Source organism: Trichechus manatus, unplaced genomic scaffold (assembly GCF_000243295.1).
Source record: "Trichechus manatus latirostris isolate Lorelei unplaced genomic scaffold, TriManLat1.0 scaffold00058, whole genome shotgun sequence".
Lineage (NCBI taxonomy): Eukaryota > Metazoa > Chordata > Mammalia > Sirenia > Trichechidae > Trichechus > Trichechus manatus.
The window spans coordinates 6,191,302-6,214,101 of NW_004443994.1; the positions used below are offsets into that span (position 1 = coordinate 6,191,302).

The window sequence follows — 22,800 nt, forward strand, 5'->3', positions numbered from 1 at the left end:
TTTTTTTTTTTTTGGTGAAAATACACATAGCCAAAGACACACCGTTTCAAAAATTTCTACATACACAGTTCAGTGACATTGACTACGCTCCTCCAACTGTGCCGCCACTCTCACTCAAGACGAAGGCCTACAGAACAAAATAGCCTCTCATTCAACAGTTACTACAAATGCTGCCCTATGACAATGGCCAACAATCTCACAACACATCAACAATATCCTTACTCAACCTTGTGTTCCCCACCACCAGCTTCCTTGTCCCCTTCTGCCCTCCGGCCCTTGTCACTGGACTCCTACACCTCATTAGTCTCACTTTAGCTGATGCTTTTAATATTACTTCCACATCTCTGAATATGTCACCCTTGCTACTTAGAAGGAATCTCTGAACAGGAAGCAATGCAAGCTCATGCTCACTGATTGATGGGGATCCGAGCAACTGTAGTAGCCTGCTGCTGTGACTGCTCTCTCTGCTCCATGCTAAAGCCCAGGAGATTTGGGATAGTTCAGGGAAGACAGTGGGAATATCATAATCTGTTCAATCCTAAATAGAGTAGCTGCTCACAAAAACGCAGCCCTTAGAAGGTGAGGTTCTTTGGGAGATATTTTAGTTTAACAAACATTGCTTAGGCAGCTTGATAGTTTAAAAGGCTTGATTAAGTAAGGCTGCAGAAGTCTTTGCTAATTTTCTTAATTAGCCATTATTAAGTTAACGGACATTCCATTAATCAGTCAAGGAATAATGCTTACAATTCCAAGTTTACAACTGTTCATTATTCTAAGCTCTAAGATTACCACAGTGAACATCACAAAATTCCTCCTCTGTAGAACTTACATTTTACTAAAGAAAGTCTTCAACGAACAAATAATAAATAGTATATTTTCAAGTAGTGAAAGGTACTCTGAAGAAAGATAAAGCTGAAAAAGGACCTAGAGAATGATGTCAGTAGATTTTTTTAAGCTTTTCTGAAAAAAAGCTATATAATTTATGACATAAACTAACACAGTTACCTTAAATTTCAAAATGAACTTTTCTAATAACAAGAAAAACAGCAACAATAACAACAACATAAAAACTGTTTTGCCTTCCTCTCAGTAAAGGTGGTTTTAAATACAGTCAAGGAAAGCCTCTTTGAGGAGTTAATATTTGAGCAGAGACCTGAGTAAAATGAAGGTGTGGGCCATGTAAAATACGTGAGAAGTGTCCCAAGAATAAGGAACACAGGGCAAAGGCCCTGATGTGGGAACAACCTTAGTGTATTAAAGGAACAGTAAGAAGGCCAATTTAGCTAGAGTGGAATAAAAGAGGGGAGAGTGGTAAGAGATGAACTCAGAGAAATAGGGAGATATCAAGCAGGACTTGTGGGCTCTGGTGAAAATCTGGACTTTATTCTAAATGTCATGGGGAGTTTCTGGAGGATACTAAACAATTAATTATGGTCAAGTTTAGGAAACAGCATTCTCTATCTTGAAGACCCTTCCTGAGAGATTTAAGGCAGCCTCCAAGGATACCTGTAGGGTGAAAATTACTTTACCCAAAGAATTTGGTTTTTGTCTCCAGTTCCCAGGAGACAACCTCTAAACCCTTGGGATTTCCAGAGGATTGGAGTGTCTTTGTTATTCATGGAGGACACACATAACAGTTTATGCTAATGAATGACTCATGGTGGAGGCTAGCCATGTCAGAACAACTCACTATGTGTTACCAGCCAGACGTCTAGGAAGGGAGGGGGACTGGAGATGGAGTTCAATCACATAGCCAATAATTCAATCAATCATGCTTATGTAAGGACATCCCAATAAAAACTCTGAACACCAAAGTGTGGGTAAACTTCCTGATTGGTGATAGGCAAAAATAAAGCAGGAGGATAACACATCCCTGGGAACACAGAAGTTCCACATTTGGGACTCTCCCAGACCTTGCCCTATGAGTCTCTTCTGTAAACAGAAAAGTTTCAAACTGGGGCACTCATGTCAGACATTAGAATGGCAGAACAAAGATGCACTCCCAGGAAACAAAAGGCTAGGATACAAACCATGGGAAAAATGTGTCAAGATGTAAACAATTTGTTCCCAGGAAAAATGTGTTACCAACTGCAATCATGTATAACTGAACTGGCTGGCACCACTCATCTAGGCGATAACTCACTCACTCCTAGCCAAGTGGCCGACCTTTACATTTCAAAGGACTTCAAGCTGAAGCTCATCTTATCTATAATCAATCATTTAGGAGCAAACCTTTTCTTTGTTCTCTATGTACATAGCCTCTCTCTACTTGAAGTGCTTTGTATTTTCACTTAGCACTGCCCAGCTTAAGCTGTATTATTTCTCAATAAAACTCCTTTTTTTTTCACTCCTAACAGAGTATGAGATTTTCTTCTTTGACACTTCTTTATGCTGGTTCTGATTTGTATCCTTTATAACAAAACTATAATCATAAATATAGCACTTCGCTAAGCCCTGTGAGTCATTCTAGCAAATTATTGAACCTGAGAGGGTAGTAAGGACCCCCAAATTTGTAGCCAGCTGGTCAGAAGTATGGATGTCCTGGGGACCCTTGAGATTAGACCTTGTTCCTGAAGGAGTAGTGTGAACCTTAAATTTGTAACCAATTGGTCAGAAGTGCAAGTGGTCTGGGAACCCTTGAGCTTGTGGCTGGTGCTGAAGTCTTGGGCAGACTTGGAAGTCTGGAGGACTGTGCCCTTAATGTGTGAAATCTGACCTAACTCCAGGTAGGTAGGGTCAGAAAAGCTGTACTGCAGTTTGTGTCAGAATTGAACAGAAGAACAATGGATTTTAGAATACTGAAACCTTATATCCCATTACATAATGGATTTTGCTATGCTCCTTTACATGTAAAACTAAGCTACACCTAGAAGGACTGAAAATAAGAGAAATATGAACTGTGATTCTGCTAATTTAACAAAAGATAAAACACTTCAGTTAGTCAGAATATAGAAAATATATCTTGGACTTTCTGATTTCTGGTATGTATTTGATCCATTATAATAAATACATTATTTTACTTGAAAAATTCCATTACAGAAGTTGGCAAAAAATAGAGGATAATACAAACATTTTATAGGTCTGTACCTCAATAGCATCATTATGTATATATATGCCATTGTTTAGCCCATGTTTCAAAAGTATATTTTTACTGCTTCATCCTTATTTTTGCATTTTTGTCATTTATTAAAGAATAAATTAGAGTTGGCTGCATACTTTTAGTGGATATAATATTCCTTTTTCTTTTACTGAAAGGGAGTCTCAATAAAATGAAGAGGCAGTAATTTCTAATCCTAATAAATTTCTTACAATATTTTCAATTTTAAAAGATAGGTAATGAAACACCGAGTGATCAACTGAAAAATAAACTGGGGGTTTGGCAGAAATACATCATGGTACAGATTGGGATAAGATGCCCATAATCAACCTAGGTTTATACTTTAAATTAAAATTAAACTAATAAAGAGTTGTGTATCTGTAAATAACATTTTCAAAGACCAAGATAATTTATAAAGTAAAAATCAAATAAATCAAGTTAACATATTACAAAAAGGAAGATATTCTGATATGAATAAATAGATTAATTTAGAAAAAAGTACATGTACTTTTTATGTGTAAGAAAGAGGTAATTCATTGTGAATATTAGTTTTATTTGTCAACTTGGCTAGGCTATAGTATCCAGTTATTCAAACACTAATCTAGGTGTTGCTGTGAAGGTATTTTGCAGATGTGGTTAATTTCGAGGAGCCCTGGTGGTGCAGTGGTTAAAGCACTTGGTTGCTAACCAGAAGGCTGGCAGTTTGATTCCATCAGCCTGCTTTGCAGGAGAAAGATGTGGCAGTCTGCTTCTGTAAAGATTCACAGCCTTGGAAATCCTACAGGGAGGGTCGCTATGAGTCGGAATCAACTCGATGGCAATGGGTTTGGATTTGATTTTTGGTTAACATCTATTATCAGTTGACTTTAAGTAAAGGAGACCACCTTCCATAATGTAGGTGGGCCTCATCTGAATCAGCTGAAAAGCCTTTAAATAAAGGAGATTACCTTCCATAATGTAGGTGGGCCTCATTTAATCAGCTGAAAAGCCTTAAAAAAAGTAAAACTGAGGTTTCCTTCAGGAAGAAAAATTCTGCCTCAAGACTGCAGCATCAGTTTCTGCCCAAGAGTTTCCAGCCTGCTGCCGGCCTGCCCTACAGATTTCAGATTTATCAGCTCCCACAATCGTATAAGCCAATTCTTTGAAATAAATCCAGAATATATATATTCTGTCTCTCTGGAGAACCCTGACTGATACATTCGCTATGTACACATTTTTTACAAACAAGGTTATTTATTAAAAAATAATTTTCAAAAGGGTATTCTTACCTTCAAAGTAACCGACCTTTCTCACTAAAATTTACAGAACATAATTTTGTTTTAGAAGGAAACACATCTAACCTTGTAATTTTGCTTCAATTCCATCTTTGTTCAATCCACGTGAAAAACCTGCATAAGACATTAAAATTTATAAAAATAAAATAGAATGGATTTAATTCATCTTTATAGGCTTACCCCAGTTAACTTGAGAAGAGTAGCCTCATTAAATGTCATATAAGGAAAAAAAAAATAGCTTAATGAGTTCAAACAAGGCTTAAATACTTATAAGAAATAACCACTATTGTAAAATTCTTTCAATATGCAACTGTTTTTTGCTTATCTTATTGTATAATAGTGACCAGGAATGCTGTATTTTAACAAGAATAGTGTAGAACAAATTTCTAATGTTTTACACATAGCAAATTTCTGTCAAGTGATTATTATTTTTTTAATGGGCTTTCATTATAAAATGGATGTTCCTATAAATAAGTGTTTGGTAACACAACCATTCTGGAGAACTGTTATTTACTAAGGTTGAACCTACACATATCCAATAACACAATAATTTCACCCCTTGGCACATACCCACAGGTACATGTGCACATGTGTACCAACAGGCATATACAAGAGTGTTCAGAGTAGCATTATTAAAATTAAGAACTTCAGTTCATCAAAAGATTCCTTAAGAATGTGAATAGGTAAGCAATAGGCTGGGAGAAGAGAACTGAATACATATACTTGACAAAGGACTTTTATCCAGACTATATAAAGAAATGCATACATTAATAATAAAAAGAAAAAAACAACTTAATTTCAAAATGGATAAAATACTTGAACAGGCTCTTCACAAAACAGGACATCCAAATGGCCAATAAACATATCAAAACATCCTTAGTGCCAGTACTCATTAGGAAAATGCAAAATGAAATTGCAATAAGAAACAACTACACACACACAATGACTGAAGTTAAAAGACTGACTAAACCAACTGCTGGCAAGGATGTGGAATAACTAGAACTCTCATACATTGCTGTTAATAGTGTAAACTGGTTCACTTTACAAAACTACTGTATTTGGAAATATCTACTGAAACTAAATATAGGTCATAGACCTACCCTATGACACAGCCACTTTACTCATAGGTATATATCCGAGAGAAATGAAAGCCCATTTCCACCAAAAATATTCTATATAGAAGAATGTTCATAGTAGCTTTATTCATTATAGCCCAGAACTGGAAATGATTCATATGTTCATTAACAAGTGAATGGATAATTAAACTGTGGTATATTCACACACCTGGATATTGTACAATAATAACGCACAAGCTACTATTGATGTACTCCAAAATATGGATGAATCTCATAAACATTATGTTAATAAAAAAAAGCCAGACATAAAAAATACTATATGATTCCATTTATATGAAGTTCAAGAGAATAGATAAAACTAACCTACAGCAACAGAAGTCAGAATAGCATTTACTTCTCGGAGTGGATATTGACAGGGAAGGGGCATGAGGGAACTGCCTGGGAAATGTTCTACATCTTGATCTGGGCAGTGGCTATGTGTGTATACATATCTATACACACATATATAAAACTTTATTGAGCTTTATACATAAGATTTGTGTAATTTATTGTAAATTATACCTCAATACAAAACAACCTACAAATATAACTAACAATGAAAAAAAAAAGCAAATTAAACATATAGAGATATAATTATTCACACATAATATTAATAGAAATCCAAAAGTACACACCCTGGAGGTGAAGTTAAATAGAAAGAGACACCCTGTCCTCACTTATCGACATGGTTAGTTTCCAAAGATCAGGTCGTTATGCAAAATCAGCATTATGTGAAAATGGAGGATGACCGTATCAGATCACAAAATGGAGGATGACTACATCATTCCATAGCTGACAAATTATATCATTACATAATTGTCAAACCACTGAGAATCATGGCCCAGCCAAGCTGACACATAACCTTAACCGTCACAGCCAGCGTTACTCTCACCTCACATCTTTGCATTCGTTACTACCAGAGGTACATTGTTAATGTGCAAACTAGTCAGATAGTAGATTTTTTTACTATTGTCGTAAATGTGAAATGTTGGGTAACAAGATAATCGGTGAGGAGAAGGTGTAACGGCACTCTCAAACATTGCTGGTGGCTATGTAAGCCATTAAGGTAGCAATTTGGCAATAGGTGGCGCAAACGGTTTGGGCTTGGTTGCTAACCAAAAGATTGGTGATTCAAATCCACCTAGAGGCATTGTAGAAAAAGGCCTGGTGATCTGCTTCAGTAAAGATTACAGCCAAGAAAACCCTCTGGAGCTCAGTTGTGCCCTGTAACACACGGGGTCGTCATAAGTTGGAATGGACTCAATGGCAAAGGGTTTAGACCCAGGAATTCCATTTCTAGGAATCTGATACAGGCAGACTCACAGGTGAAAAATGCGAAGTTTCTTTTTGCATTATATAAAAAACGCAAATGCCCATCAACAGGAGATTGCTTGAATAAATCATGTTACATAGATAAAATGCAACACTATTTGGCTATTAACGAATGCAAAAAAACCTTCCAAGATATATTAAGGAAAAAAAGGAAGGTGCAGAATAGTAAAACAGTGATAGTTTCACAAATATGCTCACAAATTCTTTGATACTCTTCCCTCCAAGAGGTGAGTCTAATTCCTCTCCCCTTGAGTATGGCCAGGACTTAGTGACTTTCTTCCAACAAACAGAATAAAGCAGAAGTGACAGTGTGTGACTTCAGAGACAAGGTCATAAAAGGGTACTGCAGCTTCCACCTTTGTCACTATTGGTCATGGATCACTTGTGCTGAGGCAAACTAGCTGCCATGTCATAAGGAGAGGTCCACATGGTAAGAAACTGAGGCCTCCTGCCAACAGTTCGGGAGGAACTGAGGCCTCTCACCAATATATCTGTGAGTGAGCCTTCTTGGAAAAGAATCCTCCACCTTCAAGAAAGCCTTCAGGTGACTGAAACCCTTCAGATGGCTGACATCTTGGTTGCAACCTCAAGAGAGACGTTGGCCCACAATAACCCAGCTAAGACACTCCCAGATGCCTGTCCCTCATAAACTGTGAAATAATAAATGTTTGTTGTTTCAAGCCACTAAGTTTTGGGGGCAATCTGGTACACAGCTATAGAAACTAATATAGTTTGTCATCATTTCTTTCAAAGGTAGAAAAATAAAATTACATTTTCTTACTTGCTTTTATATGCAAAAATATGAGGATTATTATTATTTTTTTTTAAAAAAAGGTATACCAATGATTATAGAGACGAGGAAGGAGAGGGGAAGAGATGGGACCTGAGCATCTATGTGGATGGGATATATAGAGATGAAAGGTTTTTAACTGCATGCATTTTTATACTGTAGGATTTCTGAACCAAGTAAATATATTACCTAGTCAAAAAACAAATTTTAAAATGATACTTATATAGGTAACCTTTTAATAAAAGTTTATATTATCCTTGGAGACCTGAAAGTTTTTAAATTGTGTACATTAGAATGGTATGGCAATGAGTCAGGTTTTAATTTGTTATTCAACAATCCGAAGTATTTTTATTTTAAAACCTGTACCATATGATAGAATCCTCTATAAAAAACATAACCAGATGTGTGTTAGCTTTAGAAATGGGATGAAAATTCCAGAAGCACTAGTAGTAATATATGTTGATTTCTTATAAACTGAAAAATGAACAGTCCTAAATTCACAGAAAAAGACTTGTTGAACACAAAGTATAGACAAAATTCAAGACTTTTCGTTAACTTTAAATTACTTTAAATAATTGTAGGCCTTTTTATTGCTTTTCTTGGAGTTGAACTTTTTTTCTAAAAGGTCTGTATTATATTTTATTTTTAATGGTACTGAATTCAAACATCATTGAAAGACTAGAAATAAAGCACAAAAAGATTTCTCACTTTTGTCTGTTCTTGCCTCTAAACATATTTGTGACTAAATGTATTTGTGACTGTTGCTTTGGATTTCTGTTACCTATCAGTTTTTGCAATCTGTTCTGTAATATATTAGAATAAATATAAGCCCAACTGGATTAAAAAAATTACTACTTTTCCAAGTCAAGGTAACAAACCATAATGAGATGGATTTTTCAAGGCTCTGATATAAAGCAAGGTTGATCGTATCCATTCCAAAGCAATGCTCACATCCGTGATGGTATGTAATACTATCTCTGCATTTAAATGTTCAATAAGATGTCTATGCAAACTAATAGGAAAAAAAAAAACTTTGCATTAGTAACACACATTTTCAATGCCAAAACTTTTAATTTTTTAACTTCGATAATTCAAACTATGCTCATTACTACTTGAATAATTCATAAAACATAACTTTATAACAAAAATAATAACAGGAAATCTTAAAAAGTGAGTTCAACTTTTAAAAAGGTTGTGGGTTCTTCTCTACTTTACGGCTCTAGAAGACAGATTACAAGAGTATTATAATCAAATACATTCCTATAAAGTCCCAGATTGCCTATCACTCTATTACTAAACAAATTTTAAAGATGTGAAGACACGTGAAATGATATTCCTCCTCTTACATAACAAGGACCCATGCTACTGCATGATCACTGTTGAATAAAACTACTCTGTTGTCTTTTTTTTCTTTTAACTATTAAATTTTTTTGTTATGAATTGAATTGTGTCCCCCGCTAAAATACGTGTTGTAAATCCTAACCTCTATGCCTGTGGTTATAATACCATTTGGGAAAGGGTTGTCTTTGTTATGTTAGTGAGACAGAATTAGTGTAGGGTGTGTCTTATGTCAATTTCTTCTGAGATATGAAACAGATCAAACAAGCAATGAAAGAAGCAGAGATGGGGGAAGAGAAATGCCAAGCCACATGAAGATCACCCAGGAGCAGAAGCTCAGAAGAGACAAGGACTGTCCTCTAGAACCGACAAAGTCTTCCCCTAGACCTGGCACCCTGAATTCAGACTTCTAGTATCCTACACTGTGAGAAAATAAATTTCTGTTTGTTAAAGCCACCCATTTGTGGTATTTCTGTTATAGCAGCACTAGATAACTAAGAATTTGGTACCAAGATGTGGGGGTGCTGATCTAACAAGTACCTACAATGTGGAAATGTTGGAATTGCGTAATGGGTAGGGGCTGGAAGAAATTTTGAAGTACCTAATAGTAAAAGCCTAGATTGCCTTGAAGAGACTGTTGGTAGAATTATGGACATCAAAGGCAATTCTGGTGAGGGCTGAGAAGGAAATGAGGAGAGCTATAGAGAAATTCTATCATCTTAGAGAATACATATGGCATAAGCAACTGAATGTTGCTAGAAATGTGGACGTTAAATGTGCTTTTGGGAAGGCTTTAAAAGAAAACGATGAACATGTGATTCGACAATGGAGGAAGAGTGATGCTTTTTATGCAGTAGCAAAGAACTTGCCTGAATTAAGTTCAAATATTTGGTGGAAGGTAGAACTTGTAAGTGATGAACCTGGATATCTGGCTGAGGAGATCTCTAAGCAAGATCTTATAGGGGCCATGTTGTTTCTCCTTGCTACTTATAGTAAAACATGTGAGGAAAGAGGTGGACTTAAATCTGAACTGTGTAAAATGAAAACAGAACTTAAAGATTGGGAAAACTCTGTTATACAAACTAAGGACATGTGTCCTAGAAATTTCACCAAGGACATGGCTACATAATCTTTTGTTAAAGATATTAAGCCTGTGACTGATGGATCTAACCAACTACCACAGCAGAAAACTCATCAGCTTAGACTGAAGGGGTCAGAGGCAGGACAAAAGGAAAGAAAACTGTCTGCCTCTTGGAATTCTACAGGCAGGAAACAGGCCAAAGGCGCCATATCTGTTGTCCTCCCAAAAAAGAAAATGGCCATCCCTGGGGCAGCTTGACAATCAGAAGAACTACTGGAAGGAGCACGGGAAGCAAAGCCTTCTCAGTTTCAAAGTGTGGAGTCACAGTCTCCTGGATCTCAAAGGGAGGTCACAGTCTCTTAGGTTTCAAAGAGTCAGGCCTTCGTCAACTCGGTTCCAGAGTGTGGGACTGCCATTAAGGTGTGCCAGAGGGATGGGACCACTGCCCAAAGCTGAAGGGATGGGACCACCATGCCCAAGGGACAGAAGAATGGGGCCTGCCAGAGCCGAGGGGATGGGATGGCTACTCAGATAGACTAGGAGAATGGGGCCACCCAAAGCCAAGGGAGCAGAGTCGATACCCCAGTGGGCCTGGAAGGCGAAGCTGAAGCCCAGGGCTGAGGGGCCTCTAACCAGAATCCAGAGAATGTGGCTCACTCCCAGAGCCTGGAGGGTAGGGCCATTGCCCAGATGTTCTCAGAGAACAGAGGATTATTTTCAAGGCTTGAGAGCTAATGTAAACTGTTCTGCATGGTTTTGGACTTGCTTGGTGACTGTTATCCTTTCTTTCCCTCAAATTTCTCCCATTTGTAATGGAAATGTTTACCTTGTGCCTCTTCCACCATTGTACTTTGGAAACAGATAACTTGTAATCTAGATTTCACAGGTTCACAGATGAAGAGGAATTTTGCCCCAGGATGCAATATGCCTAAAGTCTCACCCATATTTGATTTAGATGATTCAGAAGAAGAGATTTGGGACTCAGAGTTGATTTAAGACTTTTGGGATGATGTGATGGGGTTAATGTGTTTTGCATGTGGGAAGGATATGAATTTGGGGAGGGGGCAAGGGGTGGAATGTTATGGATTTAATTGTGTCCCCCCAAAATATGTGTTGTAAATCCTAACCTCTATGCCTGTGGCTATAATCCCATTTGGGAATGGGTTGTCTTTGTTATGTTAATGAGACAGGATCAGTGTAGGGTGTATATTAATTCAATCTCTTTTGAGATATAAAAGAGATTAAACAAGCAGAGATGGGAAAGGACATGACAAGCCACATGAAGATCATCCAGGAGCAGAAGCTCAGAAGAGACAAGGACATTCCTTCAGAGCCAACAGAGAGAGAAAGCCTTGCCCTAGAGTTGGCACCCTGAATTTGGACTTCTAGACTCCTAAACTATGAGAAAATAGATTTGTTCGTTAAAGCCAATGGCTTGTGTTATTTCTGTTATAGCAGCTCTAGATAAATAAGACCTCCTTAAAAGGACACAAACAATTTTGTTATAATTGTTGAAAAGTGTCAAGAAAATATTCTTAGGAAACTCCCAAACCAAATTTTCCTTTAATATTATTACAAGAAAAAAAATAGACTGTATTAACATTATTATCTTTTTGGAAATTTTTTGTATTACCTGCTTTCTACAGTGTCACTACAAGCTAACATCTGAATGTACTTCTCTTTTGTACTTAACCGAGTCATAATAACTGCAGTAGCTGTACTATCAAACTGAAAAAGAATACACAGAGAAATTTAGTAAAGAAGACCACACATTCATACCAGTTCTCTTCAATAACTCAAGAATTTCACTTCATATTGAACAGTTCCCTTGTCTTGAACAACAGGTCAAAAAGGACTAAAAAACTCTTCTGATTTTGAAATGTTATCTGAAAATGTAATTTTAAAACCTTCTAAGAGTATAACTTTAAGTACTACTTTGGTTTCAGTGTAACACAACTTTGGCAGTGGTAAAATCAAAACAAGTTTAGATAATTGGATAGAACTTGCAGGATTCTGAGTAATTTAAATACAGTCTAATTTATCCTATAAAAATTATAATTTGTATTAACAATATTTTGAGACTCTTTGAAAAGATATTCTTCCTAAATGTTCCCTTAGTACCTATCGAAATAACTTTATTATTCAAGTATTTGTCAGAGTAGGTTATGTTTTGAAACGTGTATGGGCTGATATTTTTATTGTCATATTAATGCCTGGAGATACCTACTGGCATTTAGTGCCAGGACCCAGGCATGATATACGTTCTGCAATGCACAATGAAAAACTGTTTCACCCAAAATGTCAATAGCATCCACGTTCACAATACAAAACAAATAAACAAAACTCAAAACCAAAAATGTCTTTTAACAGTTTATCCATTCATAAGCCCATCCCTTCAATCAACCAATGGGAGTTTAGAGGGAGTGGCAGGAGTATGCCTGGTTAATGAGACTTGTTTTACTTCTGTTGCTGTTAGAATAGATTTTCTCAGGTACATTTAGTTTTAAATCGAATCTAGCATGAAATGCTAACTTTTTGTTCACCAAAAGTACATAAAAACTTTTTTTGCTTGTTTGTTTTTATCATGTATTTAAAATGAGTTACAAAAAGCAAAGTTCCTGTTACTTACTTGAGGTCGACCAGCTCTACCAATCATCTGTAGAATATCTGTTTCACTGTATTCTTCAAACATTCCTCCAGCATAATGCATTGTAGATTTTATAACTACTAGATGAGCAGGCAAATTTACTCCCATAGCTAAAGTACTGGTAGTAACTGCATCAGATTAAGGAATATTCATTTCAAACCATATAACTTTATTATTTCAGGAAGACATTTTCTTTTTAAGGTCCTCCCCCTCATATTATAAAAGTAATAAAAATCATAAATAGCAAATTTAGAAAAGAAGGACAAAAAGAACTTTAAAACCTAAAACAATACCACATCTTAAAACCAAAAAACTATTCAATTCTTACTTTTAAATATGCACTATATTCAGTAACAAGATAAAGAACTAAACATTGCCAAAGAGTTTACTGTCACAAGTATATATATGGATAGTTATATAACTTTAGATTCTTGGAAGAAAAGCAGAAATAAGTTAGAGTACTAAAGGTTTTTGCCTCTTAAAATTTTCCCAAAATACCTTATAATACCCACAAGAATATGTTTTACTTACAAAGAACTGGTAGATCTCCAACAGTAAAAGCTCCTTCAACTACTTTTCTATCTGGCAGCTCCATACCAGCATGATGATAAGCAACACCATGTATGACAATATCTACAACAGAAATATGTAATCTGTTATTTATTGTTAATATTTCATCAGTAACTGATTCCTTTTATCTATACCTGAAATACTATTCAAAATTTACCTATAAACCTACCTCTCAGTTTTGAATCTCTTACGGAATTTGCACACTTCTGTAGCCTATTTAAAATATAATAAAATTATTAATTATTATTCCTGATAATATCATAAAAATGTGAAATAATTTATTAACTAAGTATTTTGAAGCTTACAGACATCAAAAGATTTTCACAATATTATTATCTGAAAACTATCTTCTAAGAAGTAAGGAATTTCTAACTTTCATATTCAAGAGTCCCTAATTTATAAGCTGTAATACTGAACCTTAAACATGCGTATAAATATATTTTTTGAACCCTGGAGTAGACGCAATCATCTAGGAGTATGGAATGAGGAAGCATGAACCTAGGATGGAACCCTGAGAATGTCAGAATTTAAGAGTTTGGAAGAAGAGGTGAAAAGGGGACTGAGAACGAGAGGCCAGCAAAGTAGAAAGAAAATCAGCAGAGGATGATCATGGAAGTACAGAGTCCAGGGTTTTTAAAGAAAGTGTGAGTTGTCAAATATGTTAGAGTTTCCGAAGATATCAATTAGCAAAGCAGTTTTAGTGAAAGATGACAACAGATGTTGGATTGAAAGTGAGGAAAGAAAGGAAGACAACAATAAACATCATCTTTCAAGAACACGGGCAATGAAATAAAGATAGGATCACAGCTGTGCTGAGGTTCATTATCTCATTTAATGTTCAAATTTGCTATTATCTTTATTTTACAGATGAGGAAACTGAGGCTTGGAGAGGTCAAATAACCTGTCCAAGATTAAGGGACTAATCCAGTTATCTCATGTAAAAGTCCTTCTACCTCCAAAAAAAGATGAAAAAAATATACCTCTGTTTCTGTTCCATACTCATAATAAATTTAGCATCCTTCACAAGAACAGAAGCAGCCTGTTGCACACCTTTCCTTGTTGCACAGAACTGAAAATGAATTAATAATTTTGTATTAATCATGTTAAAAACTAACCATTACTCTGAAAAATAAGGAATGAACAATCCATACCACAAGTGTGGGTTTCTGATCAGAGTATGTTTGTATAACACTGGCGATTTTGTAATTGAGGGTTAAGTCAAACTTAAATTCAGTTTGGTTACTACTGCAGGGAAATCCAAGGACTACTTTTCGAAGTTTCACTGGTCTGTGGCTCTCATCTATTTTCAGATATACAGCAGGTTTCTCACCATCTGAAAGCCATTCTGCAATCTGAAAATAATAGACATATATACATTAAAATTTTTAATAAAGTTCTTTGGCTAAAAATAACCCAATTATAGACCACTTTAAAGTCAAGGTATAAAAGTATTAATCAAATACTTTTTTTCAATATTACATATCCCATTAATACTATTCTATTGATATACTGTTAAGTACTATCGATAGCAGTAATTCTAGATTATAATCACTTTTCACTAAGGTAAACTTCAAATTATTGCTATTGTGTTTTATTTACCTTCTAAGACTCATATTGAAAATTAAAATCGATTTTGGCATAGATACTAAAATTTTCATCATCATTGCAATTTATTTACTATTTTTCAGAGCTATGCTGGGAAATGGCTAACACTTTTTTATTACCCTATATACTAGCTGGACAGTAGCAAAGTAATGGTTGGCTTAGGCTGGCAAGGACTGGCAATTTTTAAGGAAAGAACTAATAAACACTTGTGAGATGGCAGGCCCAAAAGCACATTTCAGACTCAATGCTAGAGTCCTTAGTTTAATTTCTGCAATCTTTACCTTCACATAGCTTGGTTGGTACCCAGGCTTCATGCCTTGATACTAAACTGGCAACTGCTTTGACAGTAAGAAGATGGATTCATGAATTTCTTGTACAGGAAGAAAATATCAAAATATTTTTAAGGCTATCATGGGTTGAGTGAAGATCATAACAAGAATTTACAGTGTGAGAAAGGCAGAAGGATAGGAATGAAGATCTTAATTTAGGCGAAAATAGAGGAAGAGGAACTGAAGAAAGATTAATAAATCTCAACTGCAAAAGTAGTGATTGTCACAGAGGGAGAGTTTCAAAAATTAGAGAGCACTGACATGTTATAATTGCTTGCAAATTGGTAAGAAAAAGTTTAGTATCCCAATGGAAAAAAAAGGTAGAGGATATGATCTGGCAACGTGCAAAAGAAGAGCTTAAAGTAGTTCATAAATATGTTAAAAATATTTCCTTCAGTAGAAATCAAAGAAGTGCAAATTTTAAAATTAAGATATCATTTTAAACAATAAATTTGACAAGTGTTTTAAAATAACAGTAACAATAATAATTTCATTATTATACTATCCAGTGTTAGGATACAGAAAAATGACTGCTTGTAGAAGTGTAAATGAATATAATATTTGTTGAAGGGGGTGTGTCCTTAAGAGTTTTATATAACCTTTGAATCAGTTATTTTACCTGGAAGTTAATCCTGAGGAAATAATCATGAATGTTTTCAAAGATATATTAATACAGCACTGTTTACAATAGTAGAAAAAGGAAATAAATTAATCTTTCATCAGTAGGGGATTAGATAAATAAATAATGATAAAATCACAAAAACAGTATTGAAAAGAATATTTAATGACATGGTAATATTTGTAGGGGAAATGTAGGTCATAAAAAAATATGTACATTACGATTCCGTGAATATACCTGCAAATATATATATTGGGTTTTTGTTTTGCTGTTTATATATACTTTAAAATTTTCTATATTTATATTCGAATATATGAAAAAAACCAGTTGCCACTTCAAAAATAAGAAAATGATTAATTATGCCAAATTAATGATAAAGAGAAAAATTTCCACTGGATTAGACATGATAGCAGATGTCTGTGAAATCAATTTCTAAGAAGGAGCAGGTAAAAAAGCCATATTATAGTAGGTTGAGGAGTAAATAGGAGTGAGCTAACAGAATGAGACAGTCTGTTTTTCAAGAATCTTGCCTAAAAATTGACGAAAAAAATTAGGATATATATCTATTATGGAAAGTATAATACTATATACAATTATTTCCTTAAATATCTGTTTTCCTCATCAGCCTTGAGATCCTACTCAAGGGCAGGGTCTATATATTTTCATCTTTACATCTATCATTAGTGCTTACCACAATGCCAGGCACGTCGAATTGGGGGTGGGTAGATGGTAATCATCTAAGCAATTATTTTTACTCTCCACCTTACAGTGCTATACAACTAGAGGTAAGCTGGGTATAAGCATCAAGTTATTATGAGGTGTCTGAGCCCATGAAACTAAGACTTCTAGATGCAAACAAACAACAGACTTTTACCAAAAATATGTTTTATTAAACTGGCTCAACCAAATTTTATGTTCTTAATAATACCTTAACTATGGGAGCTAGCCACAATTTTCTATAACACACTTTTCTATTAAATTGATTAGCTGATTGACAGATCATTTTCTATAAGACCAAATGGCTAAATATTTCACAAGTCATAAAAAACCCCAAGAGATTAAAATTCTAACTTACATCTTCAACATTTGGAATTGTTGCAGATACAGCTACAAATCTCATTGGAATAATAGTGCTTGTATTTTCTAAAGTCTGAGACAAAGACTGTACAGTTTTCATTCTGCTGACTACAACTTCAAGAATGGGACCACGATTTTCATCTTTTACAATGTGTACCTATGTAAGAAACCAAGAAACAACCATTAGCTATAAAACTAAACATATACTTAATCAATTAAAATGTAAAATAATATTAACATTCTTCCTTAATAAAAGGAGCTTATTTTCTGCTTGAAGGAATAAAATAGATATCTAGTTTGGCTGCAAATGTCTTGTTTCTTTCTGTCTATCCTATCGTCTTTTTATGCTTATATCTGGAAGTGAATGATGTGTTTACTACCTCATCAATGAGAAACAGGCGAACCAGCTGGACCAAAGAGTTGTCTCTCCATTTCCTAGTCATGCTATCCCATTTTTCCTAGAGAGCAAAATGCAAATGATTTACTGTCATAAGGAATTATAATAAATATTATTAATACACAAATAAATTTCTAACGTAACATGCCACAAATGATAGGCAATATTTGAGTTGACATCTTAAAAGTATTCTGGAAAAAAATTAAAGACTAAAAAGCATTTAAAGGATTCTGACAGTCTTGCAGGTATTTAAAAAACTGTGAGGTTTCATTGTTTTTAAGTTTAACCACAAAATAATATTACCTATTTTAAGCTCTACCGAGAGAAGAGCTTAGTGTATACACATACAGACACACTATATATAACATATAATACTTGGGTAAAGAATACAAGCAATAAATATATAATTACGAATGGCCTATAATTTAAAAATTATCTATTCATATCTTTTACGCATGTTTCCTACTTGGTCATTTGTCTTTTGCTCATTGATCTGCAGGTATTCTTTACATACCCCGAATACTAGTCTGCTAGTCCTTTTTCTGTTTTTGTTTTGCTTTACATTGCAAATTTCCTCTGCTCTATATTTTCTTTTACCTTTGTTTTCTTAGTGAAAAGAAGTATTTTCTAATAAATGAAATAAATAATAAATTATAAATAACACCTACTGGAGTTGTCATAATAATATGGGCATGTTGAATCTCAAACAGATCATCCACGACAGTATCTCCAGTGAGTTCTTTACAGATCAGTCCTATTGGTCTAAATTTTTCTTTCCAGTCGTCAAAACGCTGACTACACAGGGCTTTTATTGGTGCCACTATAACAATATAAAATATTTATTTTGAATGTCTGTGCAATTTTAAAATTATTTTCACAACTCTTGCTTAATAAAGTTAGGCTAAAAATATCAATATTGCTAATATTGGTAAATTAAAAATAAAATAAGCATATTATTTAGAGATAAAAGATAATCATCAAAAGAACTAAAATAGAAGTAGAAGTCACTGCCTCTGGGAAGTGTGACTATGAGTGAGGTATGGTAGCAGATTACTGTTTCTCACTATCAGCGCTTTTGTGATACTCTTTTTTTTTTAACCATGTGCGCATACTACTTTGATGAAAATTATTTCTAAAAAAACTAAGAAATTTGTTTATTTTGACAGACTTTTACAAAATAAGCATGTAGAGGTCAAATTTTCATCTCATATATTACTTTTTAGTTATAGCTCTGGGAAAACGTGTTTTGAAACTAAGGTAACAGGCAAAATCAATTGTGATAGGTCCTTACAAAAAATGTAGGAAAACCCAATAATAATTCCTATGGATTGCCCTTGAGTTTACTTATTATAATGTTTTGTGTCACTGTTTCTTTCATTACTGTAATTAATCATCACTTTTATAATATATAAATACTTACTGTAAACAATTTTAATGTTCGACCATGGCAATGGCACTTCCATTAGCAATCTTGTTATAGCTAGTTCAAATAATACAGTTTTCCCAGAACCAGTAGGAGCACAAATCACGAAATTCCTATCTGTGTAAAGAAGCTAAAAAATAAAATTTAATCAATCATATTATATATATAGAATTTCCACACACATTCTCAATTTGTTAGAAAATATGACTTAGAAAAGCCTCTAAGAAATAACAGTTCAAACATTTTTACTTTGAAAATGATTAGAATTATAACTTTGCTCCAGACTTTCTCCTCCCAAATATATACAACACTATTAATAATTTATCACCCTGTTATACATGTCAAAGTGATATGCTAGACATAGCAGAAAATCACACCTTTAGCTTCCAGAGAAATTTTTTATAAATCTAATAAATACAAATCAACATACCCATGGAAGTCATGTGCATTCATTTAACATATATTTTTGAGCTCCTATAACGTACCAATCACTAAGTTTGGCATGGGAGACATAAAGATGAATGAAATCTAATCTCTAACCTTAGGACACAATTTAGTGAGAAGAGACAGATAAATAAATAATTATAATAAAATACTTACATCATCAAAGGCCTTGGACTGTATATAGTTGAAATATGGGAATTCTTTGAAAATACTTCTAAATTTTGCCGCTTAGGATAACATTAAGGAGCCAAATATTTCAGAATTTTAAAAATTGGTTACTTTTCATTTAAAAATTCAATTGACTTAATACTGACTTTGAAAATATTTAATGATGAGGCTTTAACATTTGCTATTTTGGCATTTTAGGAAGGAAATTAACAAATTATTCTAGTCCCCGGTCATATTCCATATTCTGAGAACTCGTCAAGTCCCTATGGCAAAACAAAAAAGTTAGATCTGATGGAAGAGACACAAGCTTCTAGTTTATCTTTTCCAGAGTACTACTTTTTCTTATTCATCTTGACTAAACCACTTGATTTTTATCTCTTCTTTAATGTTCTGAAGTTCACTTTTTAACTGTTGATTATGCTTTATTAGATGATATATACGTTTCTAGTCAATTAACTGTGAAACCCTTTGTTTTTTGATAATTTGGTTAAGTAGTGGATTTAACTGTGATTATCATTATATTGGCTCAACAAGAATGATTTCCATCATCCTTCTCCTGTCAGAAAGTTAAAAAATATTACTAGATACGAAAAATAGACCTAAGGTGATAAGTCTATTGCCAGTTTGGGAGGTATTTATACTTACCTGATACTCCTCTTAGTCTGAGTCACAATTTGTCACCTACATTTATTAAACCCTACTTGCAGAATATATCTCTAGAAATAGAAAGCTGCAGGGAGCTGTAAATAATGAAGAAAATGAGTTCCTATAATAAAGGCTGTTATAATCTATTAGGAGAGATAACACAGATACCTGATATATCTGAGAACACAAATAAACAATTATTTAAGCAATTATATTCGTATGAAGACATACGGGAACTGATGGATTGCTGGAGTGATAGGAAAGGCAGTATACAGTACACACTTACTAACTGTAAGAAGTTTTTTAACTTCTCTGTAAAAGGAGCTTGTGATGGTTAATTTTATATGTCAACCTGGCTAGGCTATGATTCTCCGTGGTTTGACAGATACTGGAACTGGTTGCTGCTCTGTAATGTTATGTAATGTAATGACTTTCCATGATGTGATCAACCAATCAGTTGAAAGGGGAGTTTCCTTGTGGGTGTGGCCTGCCACCAGAATATAAATGGATATTCTGGGAGAGCGCTCTCTCTCTTTTGGCAGAGCACACTCTCTCTCTCTTTTCTGGCAGAGTGCTCTCTCTCTCTCTCTTCTGGCAGATCACCCTCTCTCTCTCTCACTCTCTCTGGACCATGCACTCTTCTTGTTGCTGAGCCTCCAGACCTTGGGATGTAAGCCTGCAGAAGTCTCCAGCGTGTCTGTCACCTGACCTGCAGATTTGCGACTTGCCAGCCCTCACGATCACATGGACCATTCCTTGAAGTAAATCTCTCTGTATACATTTATAATTACGTCTCATTGGTTTTGCTTCTCTAGAGAACCCAACCAAGACAGAGGTTATTAAGAGAACCTAGCTCATAGATAATCTATGATAGTGCTTGACTCAGCGATGCTGTTAGGTGTTGTTGAGTCGATTTTGACTTATAGCGACCCCATGTGGCAGAGCAGAACTGGCCCATAGGGTTTCCTAGGCTGTAATCTTTACAGGAGCAGATGTCAGGTCTTTCACCTACAGAGCTGTTGGATGGGTCTGAATTGCCAACCTTTCAGTTAGCAGCTGAGTGCTTAACCATTGTGTCACCAGGGCTCCTTGACTCAGAGATAGTTTTCAGTTAATGTCAGCTGGAATTCAAGTTAAAGTCCCTTTTGAAACCTCATTAAAATCTCTCCAATGATAGGATTGAAAATTCATAATAAAATCCACCATTCCCAAGCCTCCTACTCTCTTTATCAGTAAGAATCAAGAGGTAACCTGAAACTCAGAGTAAGATCTAGCCTTCATTGACAGCCTAAGAAGTGTTAAGAGAAGAGAGCCTCCCTTGCTTCTCTATCCTTTGCTTAAAGTAAAACATCCTCTACACAGACTAGCTTGAATTTTGTATGTTGTATGTCCATATGAAGACATAAGAAAGCCGTTGACACTTATCCCTCTCTATGTATCCTCCAACATACACAGCTTCTCCACCAATATCCACCTTGATTCTACCATACTAATTTCATTTGATGCCCTATAATGACCATTTATATTCGTCACCACAACCATAAGAAGCCCCCGATTTACAGGAAACTACCCATCTTCTGCCCTATAATCCCCACTTTCTTCACTTGGCTTCTAGGATACCTCTCTAATCTCAGAGGCTGCTTGTTCTCAATTTCTTTTGCTAGTTTCTCTTTTTCCTGGCCTCTCAACATTGAACAGAGCTAGAGTAGTCCTTGGACATCTTACTTCTCTCTCTCTCTGCATATATGTGTGTATATATATACACTCTTCACTTATCGACTATCTCATTATCTGACATTTTGCCTTTATGACAATAGTAAAAAATCTAATGTTTGACTATTCTGCACATTAACAATGTACAGCTGGCAGTAACCCTTTCATGACCAGTGAGATACATAGCGCCCACCTACATTTTCTGTTTTTCAGGTCCAGAGGGACATATGTGTCCCACACAATATTTTCTGATCTGATCTGGTCATCCTTCATTTTTATATAATGCTGATTTTTGCATAATGACCTAGTGTTTGGAACCCAAGCATGTTGATAAGTGAGGAGTGGGTGTATGTGCATTTTTTTGATGATTTCATTCAATCTCATGGCTTTAGAGGTCCAGATTGGTATCTCCAGCCTAGGTCTCTTCCCAGAACTCCAAATTCATATATCCAACTGCCCATTCAAAGTTAACATATTTTTAAAAATAATTCCCAATCCTCCCTCCCCACGATCTGTTCTACCTACAATCTTCCCCATCTCAGTTAATGGCAATTCCATTTCTTGCAGTTTCTCAAGTCAAAAACCATGGAGTTATTCCTGATTTATTTTCTTTCACACTCCACATCTAATATTTCAGCAAATCCTATTGGCTCTACCTTAAAAATACATAGATCCAGAATCTACTTCTACCACCCTGGTACAGTTATCATCATCCCTCACCTGGATTAGATTATTACAGTATCTCCTAATTTCTCTCTCTGTTCCTACCCTTGCCCCTTATAGTCTATTCTCAACTGAGCAGCCAGAGTGATCCAGTTAAAACTTAAATCGTATTGCTTCTATTCAAATCCCCCCCTTCTCTCAAAGTATATGGCTATAAGGCCCTATGTGATCTGTTCCCCCTTTATCTTTCTGACTTCATGTCCTATTACTCTTCTCCCCGACTGACTCTCCTCTAGCTATACTGGACTCTTCGTTGTTCTTCAAAAACATCAGTTATGTTTCTACTGTAAGGCCTTCCCTCTGTCTAGATGGTTCTTCCTCCCACATTTCCTTGGTTCTTTCACCTCCTTCAAATGTTAAATCTCACTTATCAACAAGGCCTACCCTAACCACCCTATCTAATTCTTCAACCT

At 35.1% G+C, this 22,800-nt stretch overlaps 1 protein-coding gene across 1 annotated transcript in view; it reads right to left on the reverse strand.

Moving 5' to 3' along the window:
- The window catches only part of HFM1 (helicase for meiosis 1), a 105,201-nt gene that overhangs the window by 59,857 nt on the left and 22,544 nt on the right, over positions 1-22,800 (reverse strand). The window contains exons 7-19 of the mRNA XM_023733415.1: positions 19,295-19,365; positions 18,692-18,824; positions 17,940-18,091; positions 17,255-17,332; positions 16,873-17,031; positions 14,396-14,596; positions 14,225-14,313; positions 13,414-13,457; positions 13,206-13,307; positions 12,657-12,802; positions 11,661-11,755; positions 8,487-8,620; positions 4,438-4,485 (exon numbers count right to left, since the gene is read on the reverse strand). Coding sequence (XP_023589183.1) covers positions 4,438-4,485; positions 8,487-8,620; positions 11,661-11,755; positions 12,657-12,802; positions 13,206-13,307; positions 13,414-13,457; positions 14,225-14,313; positions 14,396-14,596; positions 16,873-17,031; positions 17,255-17,332; positions 17,940-18,091; positions 18,692-18,824; positions 19,295-19,365 — 1,452 coding nt within the window. The remainder of the gene's footprint in view (positions 1-4,437; positions 4,486-8,486; positions 8,621-11,660; positions 11,756-12,656; positions 12,803-13,205; positions 13,308-13,413; positions 13,458-14,224; positions 14,314-14,395; positions 14,597-16,872; positions 17,032-17,254; positions 17,333-17,939; positions 18,092-18,691; positions 18,825-19,294; positions 19,366-22,800) is intronic.